General features: G+C 37.5%; 3 protein-coding genes and 1 pseudogene across 7 annotated transcripts in view; all 4 read right to left on the reverse strand.

Annotated features, from left to right (window-relative positions):
* The window catches only part of si:rp71-7l19.2, a gene marked incomplete at its 3' end in the record, with an annotated part of 35,383 nt that extends 33,860 nt beyond the window's left edge, over positions 1–1,523 (reverse strand). Inside the window, 3 exon segments of one of the 2 annotated variants that reach the window (NM_001442848.1) lie at positions 162–266; positions 666–777; positions 1,416–1,523. In NM_001442848.1, coding sequence (NP_001429777.1) covers positions 162–266; positions 666–709 — 149 coding nt within the window. In that variant the 5' untranslated portion in view covers positions 710–777; positions 1,416–1,523. 2 annotated transcript variants of the gene reach the window in all.
* Positions 1–27,474, reverse strand: part of LOC147844804 (putative RNA-directed DNA polymerase from transposon BS) — a 157,678-nt gene that overhangs the window by 80,283 nt on the left and 49,921 nt on the right. The window lies entirely within an intron of this gene.
* LOC137490865 (uncharacterized) lies at positions 6,194–17,586 on the reverse strand. Of its 4 annotated transcripts, XR_015942475.1 has the most exons (5): positions 17,536–17,586; positions 16,773–16,922; positions 10,118–11,124; positions 9,755–10,033; positions 6,194–7,404 (listed from the first exon to the last, which is right to left on the reverse strand). XR_015942475.1 is itself a non-coding variant. In XM_087248961.2 (4 exons), exons 2-4 carry the CDS (start codon positions 16,855–16,857, stop codon positions 10,041–10,043), a joined length of 1,086 nt encoding a protein of 361 aa, XP_087105087.2. In that variant the 5' UTR covers positions 16,858–16,922; positions 17,536–17,586; the 3' UTR covers positions 6,194–10,040. The 4 variants fall into 4 exon arrangements, 2 of the variants coding, with proteins under 2 accessions (XP_087105087.2, XP_088506155.1); XR_015942474.1 differs by having other exon boundaries at positions 9,755–11,124; XM_087248961.2 differs by having other exon boundaries at positions 6,194–10,075; positions 10,159–11,124.
* LOC147844803 (uncharacterized) lies at positions 16,918–27,079 on the reverse strand (annotated as a pseudogene).

Raw genomic sequence — 27,474 nt, forward strand, 5'->3', positions numbered from 1 at the left:
CTGCCAGTAGGTGTCTGTTAATGTTTTAATGAGTCACCAAAGTCATTTGATTCATTCAAACAACTGATTCATTTAGGAATGACTCTCTTTACTGGACGTTTGGTTTACATAAAATGTTTGAAACAGGCCATGCATGACACATCCTTTAAAACACAAAATACCTTTGGGCAGGTGATGGTGTTTTCTCTGTAAGGTATGGTGGATGATCTTTAGACCAGTCACTATTCAGAGACACAGAGCTGGACACACATGGTCCTGATCTCACACTGAAGACACAAACACACCAAAGGAATAAACTGCAGGAGAAACTTCAGTCTCCTTTACAAGAGTTTATCAGACAAATATGAGTTTGTTCAGTTTAATTCAGCACAAACTGAATAGTTGACTGAAAGTCTGTCTGATAAGGTCTGTTCTGCGGTCAGCTTTAATTCTGTTGTTGTATAGGACCTTAAACCCCACACATGACACATATTCAGCTCTGGTAAATATGACACCAGATCAAGCTGTCTGTAATCTAGAATGATCTAAACACATTTCCTGAAGGTGAAAACTGAAGCTTTGTCCATCATTTGATCAGGCAATAGCAACACAAATAAGTGCATTGTTGTTGGTCTTTGTTCTTCAGAGAAAGTGTTGAAATAATGGTGTAAAAACAGAGTCAATACCTGTGTTTCTCTGAGAGAGGATCCTTTACTCGCTCCTCTGCCATACTGCAGCTAAAACACCAATGCAGACATTAGCAGAGCTTTGAGGAAACAATCAGCCGCTGACCATCACCTGGAGATGACAATATACTGAGATGAAGAACAGCACACTTTATAGCAATCAATGCTCACTTCACAAACTGAGTTTCAGTCATTCAACAGCAGATAAATATACTCTATTGGAGTCCTCAGTGTTAACCTGATCTGACAAACCCTGGATATTTCTGTTCACATTTGATATAATACATGCATATTGTATAAAGTTTGTCAAGATAATCTTAGGTTTATTTACTTATTTTAGTTAGTACTAAACTCAGCTGGAAGTTAATGGCCAAATGCAGTTTGTTTAAGGAACCTCTGCATGATTCTGATAAGGTTTTTCTTCCTGTTTAACTGGAAGGTCTGGTTTAACTTTACTTTAGATTTCATGACTCTCTCTGTTTTAAGTTTATTTTTGTGCTGAATGATCTGAAATTATCAAGTCTCGTCTTCTGATATAGATATTGTCTGATATAGAAGAATACAAACACTATCAAGAGATTAAATAGTGAAGTTTTGTTTGGCAGTGTGTTTAAGTCACAGTGTTTAGACACCGTGTTTGAGGCTTTAAGCTTCAGGATCAGACAATTAAATCACACACACACACACACGCACGCACAAAACCCTTCATAATCTCTACGAATAAGCGCAATGTAGAAGTATTAAACTCACATGCAGAATACAGACGCTCTTGTGCAGCAGTAACACAATCTGAGCTCTATGACTCTTTCACTTCACTAAAACACACCTGTGTGATCTACAGGTATATCCTGAAATATTGGCTCCACAGAGTGACGCTGACATGAATACTCATGAAATTCTCCTGACTATGGGCGTGTCCTCAAGACAACACACAAACCCCTTGAGCAAGTGTGTTGAAAAGATTTAGAGAAAGTAAAATAGGTATTTGAGATTAAATCCGAGAGCTCTCTGAAGAAAACAAATAAGTGTTGGACCTAAAAAATAGGAATTTAAATAACAATTTAAATCTCTATATGAATACGGGACTTAGAGATCTCTGTGTTAGTTCATATATTCAATAAGACACTTTACAATAACACATACGTTAGATCAGTCAGTACTGGAAATAATATAACAAGTAACTTAAGATGATCAGGATGCTAAAACTAGTACAGAATATTACTGTTAGATACAAAATTAGCGAATATACAAGGGAGAATCACATCAAGTGTTAATAAAGATGAAAAATCAAGAGAAAATAAGACATTAACTTTAGTTGAAATTTTATTTTTTTTAGTATCTTTTTTGACTTTACATTAAAACTCAGTGTTCTTTGTCACACACAAATAAGAAGATCAGAAGAGCAGAAACAAACATCACAATTCATTCCTCCTTTATTTAATAAACTGCTGGATTTTTCTACAGTCGATTCAATATTTGACAGGATTCAGACAGGATTCAGACATTTCCATGTTCATCATCACATTCTAATATAAGCAGTGGATTTGACATTGACTTTTATTATTTGTGCTCAAACAACAGAGAAACAATGAAAAACTATCAATCTGTAGACAAGAACAAGCTGATCTGAACACAGCAGGGTCCTGGAGGACACCTACAGTTTTTCTTGCTTGCTTTGACCTGGTTAAAGAAACTAGGTTTCACTTGATTTTCCTCATCACTATGCCAGCAGAGCAGAAGACAGGCCTTGCAGATTTGTAAACCCTTTCTCACTGGACTGACACATTTTCCCCACCAGGTGCCCACAAAGTACCTCTAGGTCAGGGGTGTCAAACTCAATCCCTGGAGGGCCGAAGCCCTAGTTCCAAACCTGCTCCAACACGTTTACCTGTAGGTTTCAAACAAGCCTGAAGGACTCAATTAGTTTGATCAGGTGTGTTTAATTAGGGTTGGAACTAAACTGTGCAGAGCTGCGGCCCTTTTGGAACTGAGTTTGACACCTGTGCTCTAGGTCTTTAAGGGTTAAAGGCTTAACTTAAGTTAATTAGGGTAACTAGGCAGGTTAGGGTAATTTGGCAAGTTATTGTATAATGATGGTTTGTTCTGTAGACTATTGGGAAAAAAATTGCTTAAAGGGGCTAATAATTTTGACCTTAAAATGTTTTGACTCTAAAATTTCTTTTAAAATTTAAAACTGCTTTTATTCTAGCCGAAATAAAACAAATAAGACTTTCTCCGGAAAAAAAAAAAAAAAAATATTATCAGACATACTGTGAAAATTTCCTTGCTCTGTTAAACATCATTTGGAAAATATTTAAAGACGAATAAAAAATTCAAAGAGGAGCTAATAATTCTGACTTGTGTGCAACTGTATATATTTGTTACTACAAGATTAAAGCATAGATTAAATTAAAGTAGTTGTATAAATAAAATCGAATAAGTATTTTAATTATATTATTTAATTCTTATTTTTAGCAGCATTTACTTAATTCTTAAATTATAATAAAGTTTACAAGTTTAATAATTCAAATTTACTTTAAAATTTAAAAAGCAAGTACATTTGAGGATTGTTCTCGTGAATTAAATTAAATGAATCTAACTGAAATCTATAAGCAATGCATTGGTAACTGTAAATCAACACAAGAACAAAATAAATTCAAATTATGTTAAACTCTGAAATGAAAGTGAATAAATGTATTTAAAAGCATTAGGCAATGTAACCGTAATTCTAAAGCAAATGCAAAAATAATAATAATTAAAAGATTTAATTTAAGTGCAAAAATATGCTACTCCTATATTTGACCCACATGTCCAATAAATTAAACCAAATGTTAAACAAAGCCACCTGTTTTTATTAAACATTTGTACTTTAAATCTGATTAAAGCTCCTGTTTAGTCCTACTCTGCAGGTGCAGCCTGAGCCCACAAGACACAAAAATTTTATGTTTTGACAGTTTAGTGGCTAATTCATATCAAGTTGAGATCTATGAAAATGTAGGATTTTTAAAAGAAGGCACCAAACCTAACCCCTAAACTCAATCGTCATTGAGGGATGAGCAAATGAATCGTGCTAAAATGTATGAACGAGATCCTATACATTTATGTACAAGCCACTAAATCAAAAAGTTAGGAATTGCTATTGATAGGAGATATTGTTGGCAAATGACATTGAAAAGTCTTTAAAATGAATTTATCCTAAACAATCAGCTACATCCTGAATCCTTAATTAATTAAAGATAACTTAAGAGATAAATAAAAACTGTTAAAATGTGAAATAATATTATCATTTTAAATAACTGTCGCAGTCTTAGAAGATCATAAATGCATTGGAGAATATCTGAGGCATGGCTGAATCAAGGGAAATTAAAATATATGTGGTGGTTGATGTCGGTAGCGGAAAAGTGTTGCTTTCAGTTTCACTTTCATTTTAAAATAAATACTGTTAAAATGTTGTTTTAACAGTTAAGATATTTCCATCAAGTGTAATACCCTGTTAGCACCATTTCGGTTGACTGATATGATAAATGTAACAACCTTTCTGTTAAAGAATAGTTTTGCTTTTTATAATTGCTCATTCATGATGGCTGAATTCATCAGGATAACATTATTATGTGGTAAAACACACTGTACTTTACGCCTTAGTGTTGCTGACTGGATAACTAGGCAGCCAGTCTTAGTGACTCCAGTACAAACTGCTTTATTATTTGTCGTTTCAAATGTCTTTTATTCCTGTGATCCAAAGCTGTATTTTCAGCATGGTGAGCTGCTGTTTCTATGATCAGATGTTATTATTACAAAATCACAAACAATGATCCTTACAATTATTAAAGATAAAGGTTAAAGTAATAGCTTTTATAACATTGCACGATTTTATACCATTGTACATGTATTTATAATGTTTTAAGTAATGCAAAATAAAGCTATTATTTTGAACTTTCATTTTTATCAAAGACTCATTTACTACACACTGCTGTTCACAAAACACAGGTGGAGATTTGGAAATCAATGCAAGAGATTTACTAAACGCTTTATTTCAGAAGATAAATTAAATGATTTACAGAAAAAAATTACTTAGTTACTGAATTGTTCATTCAAACTGACTTTAATTCATTGAAAATATTTGATAATATAATTAGAAATAGAGAGATTATTCAGAAAAATGGAATAAAAGTGATCCTTTTTTTTAAATAGAAAAGTTAGATTCTCAGTTTTTTTAAAAACAGTAAAGGTTGGCCATTAATTAAATTGACTTGAAGCTCTTTAGATAACTAAGAAGTTCTATAGTACGGAACCCCTGAAGGGATGTAGTGGAGGAGAAAAAAATTGGCTGAGTGAAAAAAAATAGTGAAAGAAAAAAATGGGTGGGAGGAAAATATATATTTTTAAGTTTTTGCAGTCTCTCGAAAAGTTTTGCGTTCTTTATTCATTTTTGTAAAACCTTGAAACAGAAATAAATCTCTTTTACTCGAACATAAATCTTTTGCAGTGTGTTTAATCACATATTGTTTATCCTGATGAATTCAGCCATCATGAATGAGTGGTTATATAAATTAAAACTATTTTGTAACAGAAAAATCAGTCAACATAAATGATGCCAACAGGGTATTACACTTGATGAACTATCATATTCAAAATGAATTACCTTCCTCAAGTTACTTTTCTAATTCACTACATCCCTGTAAATATTTCTTTGCAATATTTAAAACAGTTTGATAATTTAGTCAATTAATTTCTCTGAAACAATAAGCACTCTAGGTTGCATAGGAGTACATTGCAACAGCCAGTTGATTAAAAATAGTTGAGGCTTCCTGAGCATTTATTTCATTATTACGCCTTCCGTCTGAGACATCTCGCACACTGGTCCCTGCCTCCTGAGAGAGCGACATCTTGGTTTATGGTTGAACAAGTCATCCTATTTCCCTTTCCACCACTTCATTGTCTATCCATCCATCTATTTATTCAGTTAATTTTGTAAATGTGCTATTTTTGAGGCTGATCTCAAAAAATATAATAATTTACTTACAGAATTCTAGGTGCAGGCTAGGACTGTTTCTGACATTTGCAGATAACGTTGTCCTTTTGGCTTCATAGGACATGGACTTTCAGCATGCAGTGGGATGGTTTCTGCTGAGTGTGACATGGCAGCGAAAGAAACAGCACCTCTAAGTCAGAAACCATGGTGCTTGACTGGAAAAAGGTGTCCATCTCCAGTTTGGAGGAGAGTCCTTAACCCAAATGGAGTTCAAGTATCTGCGTTTTTTTTTTTTTTTTCATGAGGAATGGAATTTGAGATTTAAAGATGGATCAGTGCAGCAGCAGTAATGCAGTTAATTTGATTTTCTGTTGTGTTGAAGGAGCTGAGACGAAAGGCAATGTTCTCAATTTACCGCTCAATCTAGGTTCCTACTCTCACCTATGGTCATGACTGAAAGGACAAGATCTTGGATAAAACCGGATACATTTTACAAAGTGTTATGACCCGCTTGTTTGAGTCACACCTTAAAAAAGAGAGATGAGCCAACAAAATAGCCTGAATGCAAATTATTTATTATAAAATGTAACTCATAGAACAATCAATCAAAGCAACCAACAAATGTCTAGGGATACTAATGAAGATAAACAACTTAGGATATAATCACAACAACACTTTAACTACATTATATAAGTATAATAATACAAGTAATGCAAAACAAAACCATAAGGTTAAAGAGACAATGAGATGGCAGGTCTTGACATGAGAACTCCTGAGTAGCCACAGTGTCCTGGGGTAGCTAGCATAACAACTTTTATATACCCATTAATGAGTACTGCAGGCATCCAATCGGGATTTACCACATACTTCTATTTGGAGTCATGAAATCATCAGAGTGTATTAATATTGTAAAACTTAAAACATGTTGCTCTGCCTAAATCATAAAATATTCATCAAGTTTGTATTCTACTCAAAAATTAAATGTAGTAAACTAGAAAGAATCTTGATCCTAAAAGTAAAGAAACTTTACTGATAAAAGATGCAACACAGGACAATTGAATGGGCTTTCTAAACTTGAGGCCCTGGTATACTGCAAACTAACAGTCCTGGAGCTCCACCTTTGATGTGCAGTGTCTTCCCAGTGATTTGTTTCTCGTTCAGGGAGTCAGACAGAGAACATCATCCAAATTAACTCTAGCTGCATGAATACACTGGAGAGTAGAGTACAGATGTATCCGCACCTGTACAATCACTTGCAAAGAGATTTTAAGCCGCAGAGGTGCTTTTTGCCAGATGTTTATGAAACTGTTCTTCTCTCAGCCGCCATCATTGTTTACGGTAAACGCGAGGAGCACAACACATTAACAACCCCACCTACTGCAGTGTAGGAGTGTTGAAAAAAGTATAGCATCACTCAGCCTTTTCAAACATTATTCAGACATGAAACATCCTGTGCACTTGAGAAAATGTTTTGCTGCATTCATGTCATGTGTGCAGCTTTTTGTCCATGTGTGTCTTAAGCTGCGCCTAATGAGCAAAACTCTGTAGACACTGATCAGATCTGTACAGTTTCTTTCCAGTGTAAATCTGCTTCTGTTTTCAGAAGAGTTAACCGATTAAACCTCTTGTCACAGTGTGAACACTTGTACGGTCTCTTCAGTGTGAATCGACTGGTGCAGTTTCATTTTTGGAGCTGTAATAAAAGTCTTCTTACACACAAAGAACATATACTCTTTAACACCAGTGTGGTTCCCCTTCATATGGGAACTTCGAAGTGTGTCTGTATAAACAGACTCTGGGAGTGCTTTAGACGACCAATCATTTCTGAAGATATGAAATTGGGCCAATGAAATGCCAATTGAATTGGCGGAGCTTAGCTCCACAGCTGAAACTGAGACAATTAAGGTTATGTCAGTCGGCTGTGTGAGTTAGCTCGTCAGAATTGTTGCTTCAGATCCGATCTGAGACTGAAGAACTCTTCTGCTGAGCTGACTTCCAACATTGAAGAAAGCCTTACTTTCACCAGTGTGGGAGAAGACGTGTAAGCGGTGGACGAGCTGGGTTTCCTGTCCCCTTGGCGTTTCGCGGGTGATCTGAAAGAGCAGAATTTCCTAAGAGAGCACACGTTCGTACTGCACGCTATAGCCACCTATCAACGCTATATGAGTGATGTTGACAAAGCTCGCTTTCTTAACGCTCCCATATCCCAGGCTGGCCTGTTCGGCGACACCGTTGGGGAGTTCACCCAGGAATTCTCCACGGTGAAAGAGCAGTCCAAGGCGATGGGTGAAGCCATCGATCAGCGGGCTCAGAAAACTGCTCCTCCCGCTGCCCCTTCCGCTGCGGCAGCTCCTTGCCGAAGGCGTCCACCCGCGGCTTCAACATCCGCTCTGCTTTCGCTGTCCGCTCCACCGGCCAAGCGGCAATGCCAAGCCTCCCGCGGGACTGTGTTGGCACCGCCCCAGGGCGCCGTTAAGTCCGGTAAATGGACCGCAAAGCGTTCCCAGGACGGGCCATTCGGAGAAGAGGGGACCTGCTCTTTCCTCGGTGGGGGGCCCAGGATTATTACATCAGTCCTCAGTGACTCTAAACTCATCGCTGTCGGCCTTCGGGCCAGCGGCAACCAAATTTCCAAAAGAGAAGTTTCCTCTCTCTCCGGATGCGCAAACCCGAGCACTGCCAGTCTGGGACGCTTCGCCTTCCAGCTCGCAGCGTGGGACCCCTCGCCTCAGGCCCTCAGAGTGCAGCAGAACGGACTCCTTTCTCTCACTTCGGCCTCACCGCGGGATCCAGGGAGGAAGGTAAGAGAAACTCTCTTATTTTCAGCTCTTCCTCGGGACGCTCTGCTTCCCGGGATAAGCACTCCCATACCGAGCTGCCCCTCCGCTGGCACTCCGATGGTGCCATTAGCGGCGCTCTGCTGGCTTGGTTAGCACTGCTCAGCGCGTTGCAGTGGCTCATACGGACGGTCAGACTCGGCTATGCGATTCAGTTCGCTATTCGCCCTCCCAAGTTCATGGGTGTCCTTTTTACGAGGGTGATACCCGAGAGCGCCCTGTCTTGCGAAAGGAGATTGCTGTCCTCCTGGCGAAGGATGCAATCGAACAGGTCCCTCCAGCCGAGATGAGGTCCGGGTTTAACAGCCCATATTTCATCGTGCTCAAAAAGAGCAGGGGGTTAAGGCCAATCCTAAATCTGCGCAGACTGAACTGTCATTTATACAAAATGCCTTTAAGAATGCTCACACAGAAACGCTTGATTCAGAGCGTCCGTCCAAAGGATTGGTTTGCAGCTATAGACCTAAAGGACGTATTTTTTCACATCTCCTTTCTTCCACACCACCGCCCTTTTCTCCGGTTCGGGTTCGAAGGACGAGCGTGCCAATACAACTGGCTAGCCTCTTTACCATCAGGTCTCCCCTTCTGGGTAGCAGGTGGTCTCCGCCGCATCCTGCCCTTGCGGGAACTGACGCTTTGCCAACGTACTGTCGTATTTCCCAAAAACCCCTAGTCTATATTAGCTAGGTAAAAGCACACTTACGACCCCCGATTTAACATTTATTCCCATGTAATGGTAATATGTTGGGCCTAGGGGATGTTGGAAGGTTGCGCTCTTGGTGATGTCAGTGTGCTCACGCTTTGGCTTGGCAAACTGCACATCAGAAGCGTGACGGGCTTGGTTGCTGTGGCGCTTTCCATACAGTCTCCCAAAGTCTGTTTATACAGACACACGTCAAAGTTCCCATATGAAGGAGAACGTCCAGGTTACGTACGTAACCCACGTTCCCCGAATAGGTAACGGAGACGTGTGTCTCCACTGCCACAACACCTGAGTCTCCAGCTGAGAGCTGAGTGATCGGCTCTTCAGCAGGCAAAATTCTGACAAGCTAACTCACACAGCTGACTGATATAGCCCTAATTGGCTCATCAGTTTCAGCTGTGGAGCTAAACTCCGCCAATTCAATTGGCATTTCATTGGCCCATTATTCTATCTTCAGAAGAGATTGGTCATCTAAAGCACTCCCAAAGTCTGTTTATACAGACACACGTCTCCGTTCCCTATTCGGGGAACATTGGTTACGTACGTAACCTGGACGATCTTCATGTGTTCATTAAGCTTTGCTAATCGGTTGAAACTCTTCTCACACTGAGTGCATGTTAATGATCTCTCTCTCTTTCTATTGGTCTCACAAAGTCATTTAAAGTGATTTCGCAGGTCAGAGTTCCCCAAGCTTAAACTTTGCAACGCAGTGAACTGCGAAACTTGACGCACAAACTTGCATTTCCGGTTTGACGCATTCGCGTGTGTATGAATGGATGTCTATGGGGAGAGAAGTCCAGTGTTACCGTGGCTAAAGTGCAAGTGAATGATTACTCTGAATGGTGTGGCTCACCATGTGTTTATTAAGGTTTGATGATTGGCTGAAACTCTTCCCACACTGAGTGCATGTGAATGGTTTCTCTCCAGTGTGGGTCTTCATGTGTTTATTAAGGTTTGATGATTGGCTGAAACTCTTCCCACACTGAGTGCATGTGAATGGTTTCTCTCCAGTGTGGGTCTTCATGTGGTAGTTAAAGTGTGAAGAGCGGCTGAAACTCTTCCCACACTGAGTGCATGTAAATGGTTTCTCTCCAGTGTGAATCCTCATGTGAAGATTAAGGGATGATGTTTGTCTGAAACTCTTTCCACACTGAGTGCATGTGAATGGTTTCTCTCCACTGTGGGTCTTTATGTGTCTATAAAGGTCTGATGAGTTGCTGAAACTCTTCCTACACTGATTGCATGTGAAGGGTTTCTCTCCAGTGTGGGTCCTCATGTGTTTAGAAAGGTCTGATGGGCTGCTGAAACTCTTCCCACACAGAGTGCATGTGAATGGTTTCTCTCCAGTGTGGATCCTCATGTGTTGATTAAGGGATGATGTTTGTCTGAAACTCTTTCCACACTGAGTGCATGTGAATGGTTTCTCTCCAGTGTGGACCCTCACATGTAGATTAAGGGATGATGATATGCTGAAACTCTTCCTACACAGAGTGCATGTGAATGGTTTCTGTCCAGTGTGAATCCTCATGTGTAGATTAAGGGATGATGTTTGTCTGAAACTCTTCCCACACAGAGTGCATGTGAATGGTTTCTCTCCGGTGTGGATCCTCATGTGTACATTAAGGTGTGATGATTGGCTGAAACTCTTCCCACACTGAGTGCATGTGAATGGTTTCTTTCCAGTGTGGCTCATCATATGTCGATTATGGTTTGATGATTGGCTGAAACCCTTCCCACACCAAGTGCATGTGAATGGTTTCTCTCCAGTGTGGATCATCATGTGAATCTTAAGAATGCCTTTTCTGCCAAACCTCTTCCCACACTGAGTGCAGGTGAAACGATTCTTGTCTCTTCTTTTTAAAATACCATCAGTCTGTAAATGAGTTTTTCCCTCAATTTTGACATGATGTTCCTCCTCTTTACTCCCCTCATACTCTTCAATTAGGTCTGAAAGAAATAAAACATTAGTTTTCAATAAGTCATAAAAACTCTCATCAAAAGCTGAAAAGTGAAAAGACACTGGAAACATTGGCTACACACACTGTAATTTTGATGCACATTAAATGTAAAATAAATCAGATCATATTTTGTTTGGTCCATTAACGTGTACACATTTAAGCAGATACAATTCATCTTTACTTATCTAGTGCTTTTACAATGTAAATTGTGTCAAAGCCGCTTACCATAGAAGTTATAGCAAATTGAAATTGTGTCAGTCCAGTATACAGAGTTTTTTTACATAATTGATCATAAAAAGTCATTTTGGTCATATTGATAAGACACAGATGTAAAAGCTGTAAATGGCCTTTTTTTATTCATATATATTCACAATTACAACAAAATGTTTTTCTAAAATGTTTAAAGCAGACAGGGAATACTTGTTCATTCTGTGCCTGACTGGTTAATGCATCAGAAAAAAAAGTTCTGGGGTAAGAGCTGAACAAACAGCTGAATATTTGCCACACAGACATGAGACACACCTGTACAGCATCTGCATAAAGGCTGAAATGTGCACCTTTCCCCTTGTGTGCTGTTGGGTCATTTTCATCCATTCTGGATTCAAAACTTTCTCTGTGTTTTAGCAAACAGACTGATATTATTTTTGACATATTCTAGGAAAATGTTTTGAAATAAAAAAAAGAAAGAAAAAATAACTCAATGAACTCTTAAAGTCAACATTGTTTAATTGGTCTCCACCCATAGGACGTCAAAAAAGAAAATGGGTGAGAGTATAAAGAAAGAGAAGAGTTGAAGAGGGCAGCATTGTGTGGTGTGCAGAAGAAAGAGAAGTTAACTGAAATGTTGCAGTGCTGGGAAACAAGTAGAGAAACTGGGTCGAGACGAGCAGTGTAAACTTAACGATTGGCTGTGAGAAACACTGTGTCTTGTCACTGAAGTGCTCGTGATGTCTGAACGAGTGCATCACCAAAGACTTCAGTGCAGTGTGTTCGGAATAAAATCATCTTACCGATTTATCTCACTGGCATGAGGTCAGTAGTCGACTCAGCGACTCAACTGAGACGCCCTCAACCTTCACATCCACACCTCCACATTCGCCATTCCCCTCTCATTTCCATTGACCCCTTCACTCCATGGGTAAGAAGCGAAAGTTTTTTTTTTTTTTTTTTGCCCAAATTTTCATTTTATTTATCTTGTTTTGTTTTTTCTCATCCTATTATTATCATTATTATTTTCCCCGTTTTCAAATGTGACGAATCTGCTGGCCTGAAATCATTTGCATTTTTTCCTTTCACTTTCATTTGAGTTATATGTGCTGAGGGTTTTTTGCTTCATTGTGATTATTGTTAAACTGTTTGCTTTGGACTTCCGGTTAAAGCAGCACCATGTGAAGACGCAAACTGTTGAGGTCCTCACGTGAAACAATGTTTTTTAATATTGCTCTTATCCTAAATACTATTACCTTAAACCTACATATACTGGAAAATAAGCGTTTTAGTGTCTGATTCTAGCTGTTCTGAGCGTCATTCAACTTGAATCAGGATGAATATAGGCAGAAGCATCTGTAGAGGCAAAATCCGCTACTAGCCTCTATGCTAATGGTAACCCCGATGAGCAAGCTGCATCTAAGAAATAGACGGCCCCGGCAAGTGATAACAGTGCGGGCCGTCAAGCTATTGATTAAAGGCCAATTTGATTGCTTAAATTGAAGAAAAGGCCGTTGCACAGTCAAATGAACTTTGGAATTAAATTGACCAGATTCGGACAGTTACGCAATCATGTGGAGCACATTAACGCCAGAGTGGAAGCAGCGTAAGAGCGAGTGACTGGTCTGGAGTCTGTGTTGGGTGGATACTCTGACTCTCTTACTACCCTGGAAAAAGAGTTTAGTATTGTGTAAAAGGAGCTGGCTCTGCTGAGGGACTGAATCGAAGGTCTTGAGGAGACGTCTCGCTGCTCAAATCTCCACATTACAGGAGTTAAAGAAGGACAGGAGCGGGGGCACTAGTGCGCATGTCTCGTGGATAGATGGCCTCAATTAAGTTATTAAATTACCGTGTTTTTGTTCGACTTTAATACTTTTAATTGTGTTCACGCTTTTTTTTACATCCCAAACTCCTGCTAAAGCTAGAAAATGAAAAAACCGAGTGCCTCACACAAAGGAAAAGTCGCCGACGACGTCGCCGGAGCTAATGCTAACAATTCACCTGAAAAGTCTGAAATACTACCAGACACCGCTTATGCTTTATGTAAAGAAATAAGTAAGGAGATGTCTGAGTCAATCTTGCGAGGTGTGAACGATCGCTTCGTTGCTTTTGAACTCAACTTCCAGAAACTTGTGGCTTCACAGGCTGAACTACAGGTCCGTGTGACAAATCAAGAGACTGCGGCGAGCGACTTTGATACGCGATTGCATGATTTAGAGACTAAAGTCTCTGAACTATCCAAACAAAATATGCAACTGCGGGACAAAGTTATGGATCTGGAGGCCAGGTCATGACGACACATTTCCGTAGGAGGACGAGGAAGAAGGTAAACCCACTGATTTTGTCTCCCGGCTGATTCCACAGCTCCTCGGGGAAGAACACTTTCCTAACCCAGTTAAAGTGGACCGTGCGCACCGGTCTCTCCTGCCCAAACCGGCCATGGGTGAGAGACCGCGCACAATTCTGCCGCGTATACACCACTTCCAAGAGAAGGAATTGATTTTGCGTCGCGGGAGACTACAACCTCTGGAATATAAGGGCAAAAGGGTTTTCATCTTTCCTGATTATACAGCAGAGGTCATGTCTCAACGGAATGCCTTTTAGGATGTAATGCAAGCGCTACGTAAAAAAGGAGTCAAGTTCAGACTGAGATACCCGGCCAGGTTGCAAATACATCAGAATGGAGATGTGGCGCCTGAGGTGTTCGTTGACCCAGCCAAAGCCGCGAAATTTGTGGAAAAGTACGGTAAAACCCCAGGGTAATAAGCTCAAATACAATTGATGGCATCTTCTTTATTCAGTCGGCTCTATATGATGCCGCACATAATTAGGAACTGACTATTACAGCTGTTGTTTCTTGGCCAAACAAACATTTTACTAACTCAGAAAAAAGAAAAAAATTAAATATTGAGAAGTATGTTATTGAACAGACGGATTAAAAGCTCCTAATGGTTTTGCAGTGTTATGTGTGGGACAGTAAACAGACGAATTCCACTTAATAAGTAACTTTAATCCCTTTTTGTTTTATTTATTTTCAGTTTTTACATATACAGTTTTATTATTATCATCATCACTACTACCATTACTCTATCATTACCATAACAATCTTGCAAGAGTTCTATACGTGAAATCTACATGCAGTCTGTTAATTATTGACCTTTCCTACGTCGGTATGGGGTGTGGCCCCACTCTTCATGGCAACTGCTCATTGGCAGACAGTGCCATGGGGATGAACCAGACCAGGTCAGTAAAAACGCCCTGCGACAAAGAAACTTCGCTTTTTGCATCAGCTAGCTTGCGCATGCTTTTGCTCTCTGCCCCCTCTCGCCTGCCCGGACACCGCGCTGCCACGCGATTGGGTCACCGAGAACTTCCACGCAAACCTCTTAAGTTTCGGGACTCAGGAAACTGCACGAATTTCCGCAAAACCGACTCTCAGCAGTCCGTCACCTAGGTAACCCAGGACAACAGCCATTCACAAGCGTGTGATTCCAAAAGACATCATCGAAGCGAGTCACCACCCAATCAGGAGCACCGTGTTTCCCCAAGGCCAGCCGGCGAGGGAGATTCGACTTCAGCAAAAAGGGCGCAAGTAACACAAATTAATGTAGTCTCTTGCTGATCTTGTGCAGATTGATCTTAAGCAGTTAAAGATAAGCCATATCTCTGCTTTTGTGGTTTCTCAGGTGTTATTCTAAGATATTGTAAGAAGTATTAGAATTAATTTGGGACATTGTCAACTTATTTTGCATCCTCTGAACTGCCTCTGTGTGTATGTGTGAATGTGAGTGTGCGTTTGTTTGTTGTTTGCTTATTACGTAGTTAGTTTCATGTATCGTAGTGTAGCTCAATAAATCTTTGTACTCATTTTGTAAGAACTGTGTTCTTGTTTATGTGCCTCTAAGTCATTGCCTCGAGCTGTAGATCTTGTTACCTTGCTAAAAGTTAACCCAATACTGTGTTATGTTATTGTCATTGGCCACGTAAATAATATTAACAAGATTGGCAAGATACGATGTCTTCTATTTGCGGGACAAATGGTAGATAAAGTGTAAATCTTTTAATCTGATTCAATCTTTAGGATCCGATTCATTGAAATGAGCTAATAAACCCCTGATCAATATTAAAACGTAGGTTGATCACCTACAAGACCTTCTAAAATTAAAAATGCTATCAAAAAATTAAAAACCAGAAAAGCACCAGGCCCCGATGGCTTCCCATATGTGTTTTATAATAAGTTTACTGCCAAGCTAACACCCCTGTTGTGCAAGGTATTTGCTGAAGCTCTTGTTTCGGAATCACTCACCCCTCCATGAGATCGGCTGTTATAACAGTACTTCTTAAAAAGAATAAGAATCCACTTAACTGTGAATCTTATCGTCAGATCAGCTTACTCTTCAGTGATTATAAGATCCTGGCTAAAGTGCTGGGAATCAGAGTGGAGTCAGTCATGGGAAAGAGAATTCACCCAGATCAAACTGGTTTTATTGTTGTGAGACAGTTCTTACATCTTACAACCTTCATCGCTTATTTAAATATTATTTATTCACCAAAAAATAATACCAATCCAGAGGTCCTAATTTCCTTAGATGCCCATAAGGCATTTGATAGAATAGAGTAGATCTATTTATTTACAGCGCTTAAAAAAATGGTTTTGATCCTGGATTCTGTTCCTTGGTTAAAGCTTTATATTCCAGGCCCCAAGCAATTATTCAAACAAATAATATAATTTCTAAAGGCTTTCCACTCTCTAGAAGAACGAGACAGGGCTACCCTCTGTTCTTTGACACTGCCATCAAACCTCTTGCAACTGTATTAAGGAACTCAGATGGCTTAAAAGGAATTTTCAGAGAGGGACATGAACCTAAGTTCCTGCTATATGCGGATAATCTTCTTTTTCTGTCAATTCCAGATAAATGTATTCCTTTTTCAATATTTTCAAAATTTGGATATGTTTTTGGATACAAAGTCAATCTAGCAAAGAGTCTCCTTTTCCCTATTAATGATAGAGCACAGCAAATGTCCTTCCAATCCTTTCCATTTTCAGTAAGTCCTGATAAATTTGTATGTGTTGTGTGACACGCAAATATAAGGATTTGTTCAATAATAATTTTAAAATGACATTAGTGCCTAAGGATTTCTTTAGTGCTCAAGGACACCTTACAAACAGTAGGAGAACAAGAAAAGCAACAACCTTAAGAAAGTAGAGAAAATGGGAGACTAATAATACATAAAATAATGACAAAGAGATGAGAACAAGCAACAAGAAAGAAACTCATTCCTGTCTTTCAAGGAGTGCTTATGAGCATTTCGGAGAACTAGGCAGCACACTCAGGGCTGCAAGATGGATTTAATTTAGTATTCTTATTATTAAAGTATATCTGAATGAGGATCAAATGACTGAGTTGGTCTTTGAGAATGAAAACCAACCTGTTTGTTCCTGCAGATCTTCCTGTTTGACTGTGAATGTTTCTTCAATCTTCACATCTTCACTCTCCTCTTTAATAAACGCCATCTTTATAACAGTGTGGAGATCAGTCACTTCAGCAGGAGTTTTTCTCTGTGTTTGGACACTTTATCCTGTTTAACATGAACAAAACAATAAAAAATTTTCTGTTTAAAATGAATAAAACAATGAACAGAAACAAAATAACTTCTCTTCAATACTTGCTTCAACAGTTTCTTTATATGAGAGTCATTAACAAACAGAAATCAGATTTGTCCGATCAAGAAACAATAGCCACAAATCAGCTGATTAAAACTAGTACTCCATTTCATATATATATATATATATATATATATATATATATATATATATATATATATATATATATATATAGTGATGTATAGAATGGAATGACAATATGCTATTTAATAAATTAAACCTTCATTAAAACACTTATACCACACTTTTACTTTATTCAAGTATGTTCTTAATTGTTGTGCTTGTTTTATTTATCTTATTGTCTGCTTATAGCACTTTTTTGCACAAGACAAATTTCCTCTCGGGAACAAAAAGCTTATCCTATCTTTATTCAAAAGATAGACCTCATTACTGTGAGTTTTAGTAAATAGTACTACGTCGAATAAGGGTTAAAATAATATTGTCAAAAGGTAAATAATTTACCACTGAATGAAAACACTGAAACTTTAATCAATCGCTTTATATATAGGTAAACGCTTTAAAACAAACCTTTCTGCAATTGAATCACAGCGCGAGAGCGGCGCAGGCTTATGACGTCACAAGTCACGCCAAAATAAAAGTCTTTTTTTTTTACTTTTTTTGCCACTTACTCTTAGTCATGAGGCATGGCTTATTATTTATAGTTTTTCTCTGCGTTTGGACATTTTATCCTGTAAAAAATAACAAAGCAATAAAAATGTTCTGTTTAAAATAAATTAAACTATGAATAGAAACAAAATAACATCTCTTCAACAGTTTTTTTTTTATATGAGAGTAATTCCTCACCTTAGAATTATAAGGTTCTATCTGCGTTCTAAAGGATTTTGAGATATTGAGCTTCAAAGTTTTTGCATTCTATAGAGCAAACAATATGGGTGTTACAATTCTCTTTCATACATGAACATGACAGATACCCTAAATGTACTCTAAATGTAAATTATCAAAATTCTCTTCATTTTGCAAATTGGGTAAAATAAACAGGGCAAATGCAGATAGAACCTTCTCATTCTAAAAAGTCATTTTCCGCTTGGAATTATAAGGTTCTATCTGGCAGATAATTAATACAATCAGTCTGCTTATATATATATATTTTTTTTTTAAATGGTGTTGTAACAGTATGTTGATGTATGAGAAAGTTACATTTTTGCTTTCTATAATGTTTATTTAAGTTTTAGGATGAATATTTTATTCTTGTTCAAATTAAACATACAATCAAACATGCTAAAATATTGTCCAGTGCAGACGTTAACTTTATATAATTAATATTGTAATATGTATTGTTGTAATTAAGACCCCATGAATTAAATTAATTGTTTGTCCTTCAAGGCTTAATATCAAATTTAAAAACTTTAAAGAAAACAGACAATGAGCAAATGAGTTGTTTAACAAGGTTTAATAAATTAAATGTATGTTTCAACATTTTTTAACAAGTTTTTTTTTTCAACAATGTAAATTTAAAAAAAAAATCATCGCAATGTCAAAACAGCCTTTTAAATCATTACATTTGTCAAAATCAGACATATTTTCATTTTTTAAGATCATGAATTATGCATTTAAACTTGTTTATCATCACAAAGATTAGTAAATAGGTGCTTCAACTGGTTCATCTTCTTTTTTGAAAATGCATTCTTTTTATTTATTCAACACAGCAGTATGATACTGTCTATCTGCTAGTGGCATGAATTTGAACATGGACTTAATGTCTACCATCTTGGCCTCTGAAATGGTGCTCTGTTTGGGGAGTACCCTTGGTTTGGGTAAGAAGAAAGTAGGTGGCAGGCTTCTCATTTGTCTCCTGGCACCTCTTAGGTCAACTGTAACTTTAGACTGTGCATGTGACTTTGTGTAATGAAGAGCGTATGGACACTGATCAAACACAAGCTGAGACATCTCAGAGAATGGAATCAGTTTATACTGAAACAGTTTGGAACATGCCTTAAAGTCATAGAAATCAGTACTCTTCATCTGTATTATTTCATATGGATTGTTTCTTTTCACCTTCATTAAAACACACAAGAAAGACAACGGTGAATAAAATTAAGACATTGCCATTGCCTTTTCAATATGGCTGTGCATGTACGCTCCTGACGCATTGCTGTCTTGCCAGCCATATGCTTTGTTCGTCTGTAATCATCACTTTGGTGTTTTGCTTTACAGCGGTCTCATATGCTTCACACTGATCACATCGATCTTTTTTAGGGGCATGAAAGCTTAGGTTAAACTCTGTGTTAAATATTAATCAATAATACGATTCTTTCACAGGAGTATTTCTATTCTTACTGCATTTAAGTCTGTAGAGATCATACATCCTTGAAACATTGAGTGTTGGCTCAAGGTATTGCCTTTCTGTGTTGGCACGACAGTAATGTGACTCAACAACAGGAAATGAACTGATGTGTGCCTTTACTTCCTCTTTCTGATTTGCATCCATGCATTTTTTTTTTTTTTTTTTTTTTGGATGCTTCCCCCTTTGATCGGGTTATGGCATTTTCAGATTTTTTTTCATGTGTACACTGGTTTCTGTCTAATGACAAGAGTGCCCAGATAAAACAGCTTACAGACTCTCACTTTTTTTACCCCTTAAGTTTAGATAGTACCTAAATGAGTTGGTACGCTTTCTTTGTGGTTCATCACAAGTATGCCTTTTTGTTTTGTTGCAGTCTGTAGTCATGGCTATAAAGTCATATTTTCTGTTTTGACTCAATTCATTGAACTCTGTTTCAGCTGGGGTAACTTTTTTTTTTTTTTAAACATTTATTTGTGATGATTTTCTCAAGCTTTAACAAAACATTTTGTACATTTAAAGTTGTAACTTTCCCCCCATTTTCGAACACTGCCGCCGAAATAAATTAGCAAACAAATAAAATTAAAATACAATTATAACAGGAATAAATAAAAGTATAGCAAAATTGAAAATATTGTTAATAATAGTAAATAATTAAATAAATAAAAATAAAAAAATTATATATATAATAATAATAATAATAATAGTAAATTAATAAAAATAAATAAATAAACTTAAAAAAAAATTTTTCAAATAAATAATTACCTACAGTACATGTTAATACAAATCAATATTCTGTTACATTTATAGTGGTCCTTTACATACATTTCAAACTAAACCATATTGGTGATCACAGTTAAACCTGTTTGCACAGATTTATTTATATAAATCAGTTAAAGGAGAGAGTCTTCCTTTTCCCAAAACATGTAATCATAGGTTGCCATGTCTCATAAAATTTTTGGACTGATCCCTTCATTAAATACTTAATTTTCTCTAATTTCAAATATAAAATCAGATCACACATCCACATTGAAGCTTTAGGTGAAGCTGCTGATTTCCACTCAAGTAGTATTCTTCTCCTTGCTAACAAAGTAGCGAAGGCGAATACATTTTTTTCCTTGTTTGTCAACAATATATTGTGTTCTGGTACCCCGAAGATAGCTAACTCAACACTAGGTTTTATCTCTAAATTAAAGGCGTCATTTAATGTTTTAAATATTTGTGTCCAATAGTCACTCAACTTTTGACAAGCCCAGAACATATGAAAAAAGTCTGCCTTTTCACTTCTACAACGATCACACACCTCATCAATAGAAGGATATATTTTTGAGAGTCTACATTTTGTGTAGTAGGCTCGATGAATAATTTTAAATTGTATGAGATTGAGGCGTGCGCAGGAAGTTACTCTACTCAGAGCCTCTTCCCATATATTATCAGGGATTTCAGTTCCAATGTCGTTTGCCCACTTTCCTCTAATTCGGTCAATTAAAGCATCATTTGGAGACATGATAATCATGTATAATGCTGCAATTTGACCTTTAAGAGCAGTAGGAGATTGTAGAATTTTATCCAGCATTGAGGCTGGTGGTAAATCAGGAAAAGTTGAGCTCTGAGCTTGGACAAAGTGTCGGACCTGGAAATAACGAAATAGATTGGAATGTGCCAATTGAAATTTTTTGGAGAGGTCACTAAAATTAGCGAAGGTGTTGTCTATATAGAAGTCACAACATCTAGCCAGGCCTGCCTTCTGCCATTGAACATATGTGAAATCTAGCTTACCGGGAGGAAACAAGTGGTTATTACATAAAGGGTTTAGCATAGAAAAATCGGTCAGTTTATGCTTCTGTCTAAACTGGGACCATATCTTGAGTGTAGAGCATACAACGGGGCTTGAGGAATAATTAGACGGAGAAAATGGTAACTTCATTGTTATTAATGAAGAAAGTGATGTAGAAATACAAGTATTTGCTTCAGCTTTACACCAATCAACCTCTGGGGTATTATACCAACTAACAATTTTTTGGAGGTTAGTAACTCAGTAGTAACTAATAAAATTAGGAAGTGCTAAACCTCCCTGGGATCTATGTCTTTCAAGAAGCTCCTTACTGGTTCTGGGATTCTTCCCATTCCATAAGAATGATAAGATAGGTGTATTTATTTTATGGAAAAAAGCTTTTGGGAGAAAAACTGGAAGGCATTGAAATAAGTATAAGAATCGAGGTAGGATATTCATTTTTATACAGTTCACTCTGCCTGCTAAGGATAATTGTAGTGCGTCCCATCTCTGAAGATCCAATTTAATTTTACTTAATAGTGGTAAGAAATTTTTTGCATATAAACCTGAAAAACTGCGGGTAATATGGACTCCCAAATATTTAAATCCAGATTGAGAAACCCTAAATGGAAGGGATGTTACATTAATTTGTAAAGCAAGGGAATTGATTGGAAAGCATTCACTTTTAGAAAGATTTAGTTTATATCCTGAAAAAACTACCAAAATCAGATAAATTTTTTACTATCTTTGGGACGTTTTCAACTGGATGTGAAATGTATAACAACAGGTCGTCTGCATATAAAGAGACCCTGTGTTCCGACCCCATTCGATCAATTCCCTGGATAGACTGCGAGGATCTAAGCATAATAGAAAGTGGTTCGATTGCTAATGCAAAAAGAAGAGGGCTTAAAGGACAGCCCTGCCTTGTTCCTCTAAATATTGGAAAAAATTGGGAACGTATTTTATTTGTAATAACAGATACTTTGGGATTAGAATATAGCAATTGGACCCAGGCTATAAATTTTGATCCAAAACCGAATTTTTTTAAAACTGTAAATAAATAGTGCCACTCCACTCTATCAAACGCCTTCTCTGCGTCCAGGGACACCACCACCTCTGGGGCCTCCCTGGACGCAGGAGAATACAGAATACCAAGAAGTCTTCTTAAATTAGTAAATGAGTGACGACCCCTTATGAAGCCTGTTTGATCTGGTGATACAATTTCTGGTATGATGGTGTCAATTCTGGAGGCCAATAATTTCGCAAGAATTTTAACATCGACATTTAGCAGTGATATTGGCCTGTAGGAGCTGCAGTCAAGTGGGTCTTTTCCTGGCTTCAGAATAAGTGTAATAAATGCTTCTGTAAGAGACCTTGGTAACTCTGAATTAATTAAAGAATTTTCAAACATTTTTAGAAGAAGTGGAGCTAATTTAGGGGCAAAAGCTTTATAAAATTCCACTGAATAGCCGTCAGGGCCAGGGCTTTTGCCGTTTTGCATACCATTAATAGAATCTAAGATTTCTTGTAGATCAATTGGTTGTTCTAGCATTTCTTTTTGATTTGGGTTAATTGTCTGGATATTCAGGTTATTAAAAAAAGATGACATACCTGATGTATCTCCAAAAAAATCTGAAGTGTATAAGTCGGTATAATATTTTTTAAAGGTATCATTAATTTCTTTAGGATCAACTGTCAGATGTTGTGAGGCATTACGAATTTGTGGGATTAACCTGGAAGCTGACTGAATTTTTATCTGGTGAGATAATAAACGGCTTGCTTTTTCCCCGTGTTCATAAAAATTCCCTTTAGTCCAAAGCAAGTTTTGTTGGGTTTTTTCGATTAACAACTGATCAAATTCTGCTTTGAGTTCCACTCTCTTTTTAAGTAGTTCTTCAGTGGGTGATATAGAAAGTTGTTGATCTAATTTTTCTATTGATTCTATTAGTTGTTGTAGTTTAGCATGTTTTGATTTATTAACAGATATAGAGTAAGATATAATTTCACCTCTGATGACTACTTTAAGTGTCTCCCACAGGACTATTGGTGATGTCTCTACAGCTGGGGTAACTTTTTTGCACATTTGAATTTACACGACAGTACAGTTCTTCAAAGTTCTCACATGTTTGGCTGAAGCCATTTTATTTGTAAAGTTGACATGTTCCTTGCCCTCCTGATTAAGTTTCTTGCGGGTAGAATCTTTCCATTTTGAAGGATTGGCAACCCGTCTCCTGCCTCTTCTTTTCTGATTAGTCCCCAGCTCTCCAGTTTGTGGACTGGCAGGTGTGGTCTCTGCTTTGTCTGATAAGAGCCATGGCCCTAATGCTACTCCTTCTGCTGCCTCTACCTGATCACCTACCTGGAGAAAAAACATAAAAAACACAACTGAAGTTACATCTAATGTTTAAATACACAATATATTTTAATAGACAAGCAATAAATTCTGAAAAAAATCCTATAAGTAGCTTTTTACTTTTGTAGATAAAACTAATTCTTACTTTCTGTTGGTCTCTGTCTTGGTATTTCTAGACTGCTTGCTTGTCTCTCCGTCTCTGAAAGTTCAATTTCACGTTGCTCTTCTGGCACGCTGCTCCTTTGCTCTTTTGCCTCAGTTGTTCCCCCTGTCTCTGAAGATGTTTTTTTTTTTTCTTCATATTTTCTTTGTCTGTTGCTCTTTTTCTCTTTGCTGTTCTCCTGGTGTTTTATATAATTTGTATCATTACTTGTTGTTACCACAAAAATAGAAAAAAATAAATAAATAAATAGTGTCTAGCTTGGTACCACTGACTAGTTGCCATTAAATTGTACCATTGAGCCTCTCCACCAGCTCGTTAGTCTGAGGGTGGTATGGAGCACAGAGACTCCTCTTAATTCCAAGTATCTGGCAGACTTCAGTGTTGACCTAAAGTTGTATATAAACAGTTTATTAGTTTAGTAATCTTTGTTGACTGCACAAAGTGTCTGTACATTTAAAATAAAATAAATGGAATCAGAATTATTAGCCCTCCTGAATTATCAGCTCTTGAATTATTACCCCCCCCCCCCCCAATATACAGAAATATTGTCATTATTAAACTTATAATTTTATCTTTGCCATGATGACAGCACATATTTTACAAAATTAACAAGATACTAGTATTCATATTAAAATACAATTCCAAGACATAGCTAGGTTAATTAAGTTAACTAGGCAAGTGTTAGGACTGCGTTGTTTTGTGTTTCTGTGTGTTTGATTTGATTTCTAGATTGGGGGCGTGCTTTCAGCGCACCTGATGCAGGTCAGCACCATTATTTAAACCCCAGCAGAGAGTTGGTCGGGGCCGCTGTCCATTCACTTGGCCAGAGCTGCGCACCAATTTGGGCATTAGGCTGTTTCGCATCTATACACCATCTCTGACAACATTTACCACATTCGTTCACTTGCATTTCACACTGAACATACTGATATTTTGATTATATTATTTCAACTGAGTTAAATTTTCCTTTTGATTATACTTAGCTGTGTTGTCTCCCTCACAATGTTACATCCCTGAGTGGTTTGTTCTGTAGTCTACACGAATGAAATATTTAGAAAAATTCCTTGAGGAAAAAAAAAAAAGGCTAATAATTTTGACTTTTACTTCAACATTTGGATCCTTCAAAGGATCCAAATGCTTAGTGTTGACACTCCATTCCTTGATCTGTTAAGATCCGTTTGGGGACTTCAAGCTGATATATAAATTTGAGAGGATTGTGCTACTTCTGCTGCACATTTGGTTTTGAGCGGATATGCTTGAGCCCATTTTGTGCTATAGTCTATGATGACTAAAATATACTGATTTTGCTGGTCCGTTTTCACCCGCTTCCCTAACAAATCTACTCCAACAAGCTCAAAAAGAACCTTGGTCTGTCAAACCAAACAAAAACAGAAGGTTAGCATTGATTTTTAACATTTGGACTGTAATAAGACATTTTGTTAGATGTATGCAAAATGTTACAAAGGTAGTTCACCCAAAATGATAATTACCTCACCATTTGTTTTCAGCTATTTGTTTTTTCCAAATATCTTCCTTTAACAGAATAAAGGAATGCAAATGTGTTTGAAGCAAGTGAAGGGTGTATAAAAGATGGCAGAATGTTCAATTTTGGGTGAAATATCGCTTTAATACAAATCTTACATTTGTACTGTTGTCAAAAGTTTAATGCCAGTGTTCTGAAGGAGCAAGGGAGAAATTCAACAAAGTTTATTTCAACCAAAGGAAGACAAAACTCCTGTTCTAGGGTTCATGAGAAAGAGTCACTCATTTGTAACAGATTTAACACAGGCAGTCAAAATACAGGGCCTTCTCCTGGTAGATGGTGGCAGGTCGAACACAAAGGTTCCTCATCAAAACAGTTGAATATAATAGAACAGACCTCAGGCAGGAGATTGGATGGATTGGCTTTACTCAAGCACAGACTGTGGGCAGAGTAGAGGTGAGCCAAAGCACAGTGGAACAAACAGGTAGAGACAGAGCACGACGAGACGAAGTTCACAAGATTCAACAAACTTGGATACAGGTAGGACAAGTAGCTTAGAAAGCTTACTGACACCAAACTATTATCAAGCACAGAACGTGGGAGAAGGGGAGATAGAATAGCCAAATAATCAGGGAGAGCAGGTGAGAGCAATGGGGACAGAGAAACAAGGGAATTGGTAACAGGTGTAACTGCGCACAAATAAACAGCGACAAGAGGGAGACAAAGAAAGCACAAAAACCCTGGCAATTAAACAATGGTGTTTCTCAATTCCAAGAACGCAGAGAACACTCATACGATTTATTGTTTTTCCCCTCTTCAAAATATATACTTTGCATAAAAAAACATTATAAATATACTCTGCAGAATATAAATAAAACATATTTTAATACGAATTTCAGCAAACAAACAACCCTTAATGTGTTTATTCCTTTATTAAGATGTCCATGGTAATGTTTACTTTCACCATTTCATTTAGGGAAACTCCTGAGGTAAATAAGTGATATCTCTGAACTTTAATAATAAATCTAAATAAAATGCAGTGCTTCCCACCTCCAGTCGCAATGATTTCTGGGACTTCCAGAGCGAGTTCGGTGCTCAAGTCTGCATCAGTGCATCCTCGATATCAAGATCACCTCCGGGAAGTTTCACGCGTCCTCTGTACTTGCGGTCTTGAGTATTGGAACTGAACTTAGGCAGCTGATGATGACGTTGCATGAGAACACGAGGACGCAAGACCGCTGAGGAACGCATATTGAGAAACAGCCAATGTTAGAAACATGGATTTAGTACCTTGATTGGAATATAATCTGGTTCATGTTTTAGATCTCTCTAGCTTTTTTGGCAAACAGTGCACTGTGAAACCTCAAACAATGATAATATGAATTAAGTTTAAAATAATAATAAATTTTTGATTTCATAAATTCATTGAACTGAAGTATTCATAAAGTGCATTAGCTTACCCATTTCTCAATGTCTTCTGACATGCCAGGCTAGTAAAATCTTTAAGAAATCGCATCTCTTGTCTTAAGTTGCCCACAATGTGCACCAATGTTGCTTGCATGAAATTCTTTGAAAGGTTGGTCAGCCTCTCTATGCTACACACAACTTTACATTTTGTCTCTTTATCAGAGCCCTTTTTCTGATGTAATATAAAACGTCATGTGCAGAAAATATATATTTAAAAACATATATCTAAGCCCAGCTCTTATAAAATATATGTGACCCTGGGCCACAAAACCTAAATATTGTAGAGGTTGGGCAAAATATACATTGTACAGATCAAAATTATAGATTCTTTTCTTTAGGAGAAAAAGATTAGGAAAAGATTGTTTTCCATTGAGATGTTTTATTTGTAATTACACGTCATATATGAAATCTCTTTTATATTGTAATAGTTGTATCTCAGCTAAATATAGTCCAATCATTTTACATGCAGCACACACTGCAGACAGTTCTTATATTTATCTTTAAGTTATGCCAATTTCCTTACCTGCCATAGTGAAGTTTGATGCTCTCCTAATTATGCAATATCGCTGGTGTTTATCAGCATTTTTGGGGGGTATTCACCCAAAAGAAGGTAGGCCCTAAGCTCAGCTAGGAAATTAGGATCCATGATGTGCTGTGGTAACTTGCAAATCATCCTATACCGTGCTCATCAGGGAAGTTACTTCTCAGTGTTATCAGTGGATTATAAGCACATGAGTACACCTAATGTGCATTTATTCAATGTATTCTTGATGTAATATGAAGCCTTAAACTGCGGTCACTCTGGGCTTTTCCTCCCATAGATTTCCATTTATACTCATGCGAATGCATCAGCTTTGTGAACTCTGACCTGCGAAATCGCATCACTTTACTGCGTGAGACTGATCGAGGATCAAAACATGATCTC

The sequence above is a fragment of the Danio rerio genome, chromosome 4, assembly GCF_052040795.2.
Source record: "Danio rerio strain M-AB ecotype USA chromosome 4, GRCz13ab, whole genome shotgun sequence".
NCBI classification, from domain to species: domain Eukaryota; kingdom Metazoa; phylum Chordata; class Actinopteri; order Cypriniformes; family Danionidae; genus Danio; species Danio rerio.

Excerpts from the sequence above, each read along its gene's own strand:
- LOC137490865 (XM_088650029.1), bottom strand. The coding sequence starts at position 16,857 with ATGGCGTTTATTAAAGAGGAGAGTGAAGATGTGAAGATTGAAGAAACA. Across the intron at positions 11,125-16,772 it reads AGATCTGCAGGAACAAACAG|ACCTAATTGAAGAGTATGAG; the intron begins GTTGGTTTTCAT and ends TATTTCTTTCAG.